This window comes from Bos taurus, chromosome 2 (genome assembly GCF_002263795.3).
Source record: "Bos taurus isolate L1 Dominette 01449 registration number 42190680 breed Hereford chromosome 2, ARS-UCD2.0, whole genome shotgun sequence".
Classification (NCBI taxonomy): Eukaryota; Metazoa; Chordata; class Mammalia; order Artiodactyla; family Bovidae; genus Bos; species Bos taurus.
Genome location: NC_037329.1, coordinates 136,184,999 through 136,193,763, shown reverse-complemented (window position 1 = coordinate 136,193,763; position 8,765 = coordinate 136,184,999). Strand labels below are relative to the sequence as shown.

General features: G+C 43.3%; 1 protein-coding gene across 1 annotated transcript; it reads right to left on the bottom strand.

Annotated features, from left to right (window-relative positions):
- Nucleotides 1–3,485: 3,485 nt before the first annotated feature.
- LOC788414 (epithelial splicing regulatory protein 1) lies at nucleotides 3,486–6,110 on the bottom strand. The gene has a single exon (XM_005203380.5). It carries the CDS (start codon nucleotides 6,085–6,087, stop codon nucleotides 4,090–4,092), a length of 1,998 nt encoding a protein of 665 aa, XP_005203437.1. The 5' UTR covers nucleotides 6,088–6,110; the 3' UTR covers nucleotides 3,486–4,089.
- Between the last annotated feature and the right edge of the window lie 2,655 nt (nucleotides 6,111–8,765).

The following is an 8,765-nucleotide window of genomic DNA, read 5'->3' as shown; positions in this document are numbered from 1 at the left end:
GTGAGTTGAGCATGATGGACCCAGAGAAGAGTGGAGACAACAGGTACGTACCTGGTGAGGTTGTAAATGCACCGAGAATAAAGGGCAGTGCTGATGATAGAACAGACTGTAGAGGGTTTCTGAAGGTTAGAAAACATTGGAAAGCAGTTTTAAACACAGGTGGGGGAGTGGTGGGATGGAGAAGTTGCAGTTTAAAGAGAAAGGCTCATTGCTGGCTCAGAAGGATCTTACTGGTAGCATCTTATCAAATGCTCTTTCTGTTACAAATATTCCAGGTTACAAATCCTTTGGAAATATATCCTACACATTTGCTAGCAGCAGAATAGCACAGGTCACAGTTCTCCATTGCAGCCTTGTTCGTAATATAAACAGAGTGCTGCATATCAGTGTTCATCCCACTGTGGATGGGCAAAGTGTATTAAATAGTACATCATCCATTCAGTGCACAGCTCTGCAGGAAATTATGTCCTGATAGAGGACAATTTCCAAGGCATTGTCAAATAAATAAAAGCAACATGTACAAAACACCATGCTTAATATACCACTATGTATGTTTTGAATTAGGGCATGAAAGAGAAATATATTTTCATGTTTGCTTATAAGGAACTCTAGAAGGATCCGTAAGAAACAAAATACTACCTGTGGAGGCAGATGGCCCTGGACACACAGGCTAAATGACAGGAGGCACAGATTAAGGCAAAGTGTATTTTCAGTATCTTGAATCATGTGCCTGTATTATAACCTCTTTGGAATTTTCAATAAATCGAATTTTTAAAAACCTCCAAAGAATAAAATGCATTTTACTCTTTTTATTTTACTATATTATTTTACTGTTTTTACCAACTGAATGACTTTCTGGTTATTTTACCATGGTTGTTGTTTGGCTTCTCTAAAATGTCTATTCATGAGTTTTTTCTAGTGGTTTTGACATTTTTATTTTAACTGTGGTAAGAAACAAAAAGATTTTTCTCAACACCCTAGGTAGTTCATCCTTTTCTTTTTTCCTCCTTTTGGATACTTTATATACTTTGTGAGTTTTGGCATCATTTTCATAACTTTTATTTGCAAGAAAGAGGATAAAGCTATGCTAGTTTGCTAGGGTTGCCAGAATAGAATATCACAGACTGAGACTGAAATAACAGAATTTCTCCAGACTATCCCATCTCACAGTGCTCAGCTGCTCAGAGCTCTCCCTTACTGTTCTGTTTTGTCTTATCAGCAGTTACGTTTCCTCTTTGTTACTGATTTTAGTTGTCTTTTTTCTTAGTCAATATAGCTAAAGATTTGTTACTTTTGTTGACCTATTTGAAGTAACTTTTGTTTAAAATTGATTTCTTTGGTTTTCCTCTTCTGAATATTTATTTGAGAGCTAATCTTTACTATTTTCACTCCTTCTTCCAGCTTTGAGTTTGGTCTGCTCTCCCTTTTCTGCCTAGGGTAAAGATAGGTTGCTTATTGAGCTTTCTTTCTAATGTATGCATTCACAGCTTTACATTTCATTGTTGGTGATGTTTTTGCAGAATCCCATATGTGCTGGTATGTTCTGTTTATAGTTTGATTTGTCTCCAGGTATTTTCTAAGTTCCTTTTTTTAATTATTTTTTAGCTTACTGGTTATTTAAGAGTGTGTTTAATCTTCACATACTTGTGGATTTACCCACTTTTCCTTCTACTATTGATTTTTCGTTTCATTGCTTTGTGACAGGAAAAAGTTCCTTTGTATGATTTGAGTCTATTTAGAGTTGACTTATTTTCTGGCCTAACATATGGTCAATTTTGGAGAATGTTCCCCGTGCACTTGTGAAAAGTATGAAATCTATCTCTGCCCAGGTCACAGGTGCCCTAGCTGCACGGTTCTTAGGGGTCACCTCTCACTGTCAGGCGTGACTGTTGGGTCGGTCGGCCATTTTCATGCATTAGTCACATGGGGAGATCACTGGGACAAAAGGGACGCCTTTCTGTCAGCTGCTGACTCTCAGTACCCCATTCTATGGCAGATAGTCTAAGACTGAGCTCTGGTACATCGCGAGCGCCTCTCTCAGACTCACCCCTTGGCTACATTCTCAGAAACTGGAAATTTTAGCCCTGCAAAAGGCCTGGCCCAAATACAAACTCAGTTCAGTTCAGTCACTCAGTCGTGTCTGACTCTTTGTGACCCCATGGACTGCAGCACGCCAGGCCTCTCTGTCCATCACTGACTCCCGGAACTTGCTCAAATTCATGACCATTGAGTTGGTGATGCCATCCAACCATCTCATCCTCTGTCATCCCCTTCTCCTCCTGCCCTCAATCTCTCCCAGCATCAGGGGCTTTTCAAATGAGTCAGCTCTTCACATCAGGTGGCCAAAATATTGGAGTTTCAGCTTCAACATCAGTCCTTCCAATGAACACCAAGGACTGATCTCCTTTAGGATGGACTGGTTGGATCTCCTTGCAGTCCAAGGGACTCTCAAGAATCTTCTCCAACACCACAGTTCAAAAGCATCAATTCTTTTGTGCTAAGCTCTCTGTATAGTCCAACTCTCACATCCATACATGACTACTGGAAAAACCATAGCTTTAACTAGAAGGACTTTTGTTGGCAAAGTACTGTCTCTGCTTTTTATTTTTATTTTTTTTTTGAGATTAAACAGGCAAGTTTTATTATCAAATGTAACAATTCTACAAAAATTCAGTAGTATTGTAGTATTCCTGCCTATCTTAAAGTCTTTCAGAGCTCTGGGCAAACAGCATCTTAAGGCAGCCAAGTATAAAGAACTATTTTTATGATCTTAAGTGCCAGTTATCCCCAATTTTCACACAACATGGTTTTTCTTATTTTTCCTACTGCAGTTAAATGGACATTACTGGTCAGTGAAGAGGGACTGTTTGGCTTTCCATTTAAGGTATTAATCAAAATAATGCAAAGTAAATAAAAATAGCAGCCACATAAATCTGTATGGCATTGCATTCAAGCTAAGGACATTAAGAGGAACTTAAAGGAACATGTGCACTTGGTTAATCAAATTCGGTTTTTCTCTTTGGAGTTACACGAGGCAGCAGTACTACGTAGCTAGTGTCTAATATTGCACTTCTGGAGCATAAACACAGCTAAGCCACAGTGCCACACACCGACAGCAGCACCTGTTCTCATCACATCAGTGTTCACCTCTCAGTCTAGCATGCTGACTATAACCCTAGGCTTTTTAAAAGTTTTAATTATTCGACAGTTAAGGCATTAGAGAAAAAGGATTAAGGCTATCTTATTATATACAAGCATTCACTTCAGTTAGTATATTGCTTTCTAGAATACATTGTTCAAATATTCTCATTTGTGATATTAAAAACTATGGAATTTCTTATTAAAGTCCGAAGCATCAATAACGGGGAAAGTACAGTATAAAATAATACATACGAAGCCACAGTATTCAGTCACAGTTCAAACTAGAAATTAATAACTACACATAGCTGCTTCATTTTTGGTTTTATATTTTGGCCCCTAGTTCATTTTTATTTACAACTGATACCCACTGAGAAAAAAAATGCAACTTTTAAACTATGTATGTTTTGTGATGGGTGTGCCATTTCTTCTCACTTTTCCAAGGTGTTTTAAAAATAGTTTTTGGTGGCTTTTAACTGTAAGACATTGTGATGGCCAAGAGCCATTTCTTGCTGTAAGTCTGGGACTTACATACTCCAACACCTTATTCTTACTTCAGAAGAGCACATGATTGTGCAGAAGATGGGAAGAAGAGTGGGAACACACAAAAATGGAGCTTCCATAAAAGAGTTCCTGGTGGAGATGGTAGATGTCAGTGGAGTATTTTTTCCCCCAAGACTTAAAACTTAGGAAACACCTATGATGCCATATTAGCTGGTAGTAGTGGAGACACCCGATTTCAAATTCACATTTTAAATGCCTGTTTGCAGTGAGCAAGGAGCCAAGCATGCTGCTTGCAATGAGAATTTGGCTTCACTGGCTCAAATTTTTCATTCCACCAAAAGATAGGGCATTCGCCCACCGTCCAATGATGTTTGCTGAAAATACTGCAGCCTGAGTGTAGACAAACTTCTCCTGAAGTTGCTGGAAGTTGTCTTATGTCTGAAGGTTTCAGGATTCCCATACATCTTTCAAACACTGGTAACCTTGGAAGAAGTTAAGAATTTCCTTAACTCCAGTATTGTAGGCCAGGCCCTGCATTCTGACCACCGTGCCAGGCTGTGGAGGGACACCGCTAAGATTAGCAGCTGTAGGGAAGTAGCCAAGACTATTGGGCGAACCTGGGGGGCTGGGGTAGTACGCCGTGTAGTTCATGAAGAGCTGGGTGCCCGCGGGGTAGTACGCTGTGGAGGGCTGCAGCGCTCGTGGGTTCAGGAGCACTGAGGGCTGGTAAATGGCAGCTTCAGTAGGAATAACTGCTGCGGGAGCTGGAAATGTGTAGGAGGGAGGGGACAGGCATGGTAACTTACATGGCGGTGGGGATAAGCCATTTCGATTTAAAGTGCCCCCCATTAACACAAAGTTCATCTCCTCAGCTGAACACTGAAAGACTTCAACATATCTGTCCTTCATGGTTTTTTTATGACACTTCTGTGCAGCCATAAATGCTCTGTCCGCAGACTTCATCTGGATAAAGGCATCTCCCGATGGGCGGCCCTGATGGTTCAATACCATGTGGACCCCATGAGTTCGGATATCGGTGGAAAACTCCCCCAGGAAGTCAAGGATATCCTCAGTTGTGGCTACATAGGGAAGACCTCGAAGGCGTATACAGTCTCTAATGTTTGTAGGGGGCACAAACTGCTGAGGTAGTACTGGAATAATGGGAGGGGTTGGAAGTGGAATGAGAGGAGCCGAGGAGAATCGATTCAGCACCTGCTGAACTTCAGCTGCTGTGCTCCTGAAGAGTTCGATGTATCTTTTACCCAACAAGTCTTTATGCTTCCTCAGTGCGTTCTGTGCGTATTCCTCGCAAGCAAAGAGGACAAAAGCATCCCCTGTGGGCCTACCATCCGGGTAGGTAACAAAGAGGATGCCTTCCTTCCCCCCAGTGATGGGGCAATGCTGTCCAAAGAAGGCCACCACTTCATCAGCCGTGGCCGTGAAGGGGAGCCCCCGCATGCGGACAATGACTTGGTTTTCCTTGGAGAGAAACTGGGCCACCTCATTGGATGTACCACCAGCAATTTTAAGAAAATCTTCACCTGTTGCTTTGTAAACCTCAATGTACCGGCTCCCCATGTGGTGCTTGTGTCTCTGCAGAGCTAGGTCTCTGTGCTCCTCACTCACAAACCTAACCAGGGCTTCTCCGTTCCTCTGACCCTGGGCATTCAGACAAAGTGCTGCACCGCCCTTGGCAATATTGAGTCCTTTGAAGAATCTTGCAATATCTTGATCCAAAGACTGCCATGGTAAACCTCGTGCCCTGACTACTGTGTTGTCATCAATAAGTTCCATCTTGCTGCAAGTGCCACTTTCAAATTTGTAATTTACTCTCTCTGGATCTGAAAACCTGTGATTATAAGGGTCTGAAATCATTGCTAAGATTATATTTCCCATATCTTCAACTTGAGATGCTCCATACCGGGAGACTGAACTATTCTTCTCAAAATTTAAACCCTCTATCATTGCTGCAACATCCAGTTTATCAATATCAGGTGAACCAGGGCAACACTTCTTGAATTCTTTTCGAAGATCAAAAAAGGAATAGAAGCATTCAGGCAATAATACATTCTTCTTAGAAGCCTCAGGATGCAGAATTTGCCTGACATGAAGCTGCCCGTCGGTACAGAGACAGAAGGAGGTTCCTACCCCAATATTCAGTTCATTGCTCACTGACTGGTTAAACTGTCGGAGCGCTTGGTCCAGCTGCGGCGCCGAGGACAGGCTCTCGGCGTCGAGCTTCGTTTCTTCTTTGCAGTCCTCCGTCAGGTCCAAGTGATCCGGTCTAACTAGTACTTCGTGCAACTGTCCCACCTTCTTGTTGGCCAGATCCACGACTTTCCATAAGAGCAGGATCAGCTCCTTCTCGTCCGAGCCCAGCTTGGCCCCGGTGGCCCCAGCCGTGATTCCGAAGAGCACCACCAAGTAATCCGGAGACGCCGTCATGATGATGGGTGGGGAGGGGGAGAAGGGGGGTCGGGAGGCGGCAAGGTGGGGCGGCCGTGAGAACGAGGGGAAAACCTGTGCTAAAACCTCTCCGAAGGAAAAAAAAAAGAAAGAGCGCCCACCCACCCCCCCTCCTCCTCCTCGCCGCCGCCGGTGCAAAAGGCGGTAACCAACCACCCCAGCCCTCACCTGGCCCGAGCTCCACGCCCTGGGCAGGAAGGGGGGTGGGACTGTCTCTGCTTTTTAATATGCTGTCTAGATTGGTCATACTTTCCTTCCAAGGAGTAAGCATCTTTTAATTTCGTGGCTGCAATCACCATCTGCAGTGATTTGGGAACCCCCCAAAATAAGGTCAGCCACTGTTTCCACTGTTTCCCCATCTATTTGTTGAGCTATTTCAAATCCTGAAAGATGATGCTGTGAAAGTGCTGCACCAATATGTCAGCAAATTTGGAAAACTCAGCAGTGGCCACAGGACTGGAAAAGGTCAGTTCTCATTCCAATCCCTAAGAAAGGCAATGCCAAAGAATGTTCAAACTGCCACACAATTGTACACATCTCACACACTAGTAAAGCAATGTTCAAAATTCTCCAAGCCACGCTTCAGCAATATGTGAACCTTGAACTTCCAGATATTTGACGTGATTTTAGAAAAGGCAGAGGAACCAGAGATCAAATTGCCAACATCTTCTGGATCATCAAAAAAGCAAGAGAGTTCCAGAAAAAAACATCTATTTCTGCTTTATTGACTATGCCAAAGCCTTTGACTGTGTGGATCACAACAAACTGTGGAAAATTCTGAAAGAGATGGGAATACCAGACCACCTGACCTGCCTCTTGAGAAACCTGTAGGAAGCAACAGTTAAAACTGGACATGGAACAACAGACTGGTTGCAAATAGGAAAAGGAGTACATCAAGGCTGTATATTGTCACCCTGCTTATTTAATTTATATGCAGAGTACATCATGAGAAATGCTGGGCTGGAAGAAGCACAAGCTGGAATCAAGATTGCCAGGAGAAATATCAATAACCTCGGATATTCAGATGACACCACCCTTATGGCAGAAAGTGAAGAGGAACTAAAGAGCCTCTTGATGAAAGTGAAAGAGGAGAGTGAAAAAGTTGGCTTAAAGCTCAACATTCAGAAAACTAAGATCATGGCATCCAGTCCCACTCAATGCATAGGTCTCCACTAATAATTCTTTCCTCAAAAGTTGTTCCTGCCCAACCTTGTGGAATTTCACCTGTGTGTGATCAGATGACAGAGACTCAGTGGGCTCATTAGGCACTTGGGATCATTCTTTCTGTCTGAGTAGCTCTCTCTTTTCGATGCCCTGCCCTGCACATATCACCTTCTGCACCTCCCTGGCTCACCTGTGTTCTCACATCAAGGCTTTGCTGGGCTGCATCTGGGTTCCCCTCCCTGTACCTGCAGCATGGAAATTGCCTGAAGGCAGACAGCCAGGAGTCTTCAGATGGGTTTGTGTATCCATCTTCACTCTAGGAAGCAGTTGTTTCCAGTATTTTGTTCAGCTTTCTAATTACCAGTGCCAGGTGAGGAAGTTCAGATACTGTTCCTCTTAAAGCTGGGAGTGGAAGTCACATTTTATTTTTACAGACACTCTTTGAATCAGTAATTCTAAATCAGTTAACCATATATGTTTGAAAGTACCTTTTGCTTCATTTTCTCTGTTTTGCCCTTGCAAATGTAAAAACAAAACCAAATATCAAGAGACACACTAAAACAGGTTTTGTTTTCTATTTTTCCTGGTTGAACTTTATGCCAACAAATCTTAGGTAAGGACTTAGGAAGCTGCAGTAAGTCAAGGCACCAGCAAGATCACAGGATCTGCAATCAACAGGGACCTTAATGGTACCAGAGAGCCTTTTCTTGCCATGCCATAGGAGGTGGATGCAGTAGTTGAGGGGCTAGAGGGATCCCAGGACCTTAATGACACCAGTGAGCCAACTAAAACACAGGAGGCTGAGGCCAGGTACAGCACGTTTGGCCAATGTGAGCTGAAACATATTTAATTCTGAATTTCCAGAACCATAACCTCAAACAAAATGTTCACCTTCTTCTGATATTCACATGGAAAGATTGCACAGAATCTTTTGCCCAGAAATTCTACTTCCATGGAAGTAAGTACCAGAAAGATTGCTTGGAGAATTTAAGAGATGTGTGGTTTGTAGGTGGAGAAAGAGGCAAGTGTGGTTCAGAAACGGAAAGGGGTCTGTGCAAACCCAGCAGGCTCTCTTTGGTGGAAGGCAGGCCGTACACTCACTGCTCCTTCCCCCTTTTGCTGAGATCACTTTTATCATGTTTTAGGTAGCTCCAATGAAAACTTCAAGTACAGGGGCTTCCCTGGTGGTCCAGTGGTTAAGAATCTACCTTGCGGTGCAGGGGACACAGGTTCAATCTCTGGTCCCCAGAAGATCCCACATGGCACAGAGAAATTAAGTCTGTACACCGCAAAGACTGAGCCCAGGCATCCTAGAGCCCAGCGCTCCACAGCAAGAGGAGCCACCAAAGCGGGAAGCCCAACCACCCAACTAGAGCACAGGCCCTGCTCGCTGCAAGTGGAGAGAGCCTGCAGGCAGCAAAGAAGACCCGGGGCAGCCAAAAAGAAATAAAATTATATTTAAACAAAAACCCCTTCAAGTACAGTGACTCTCA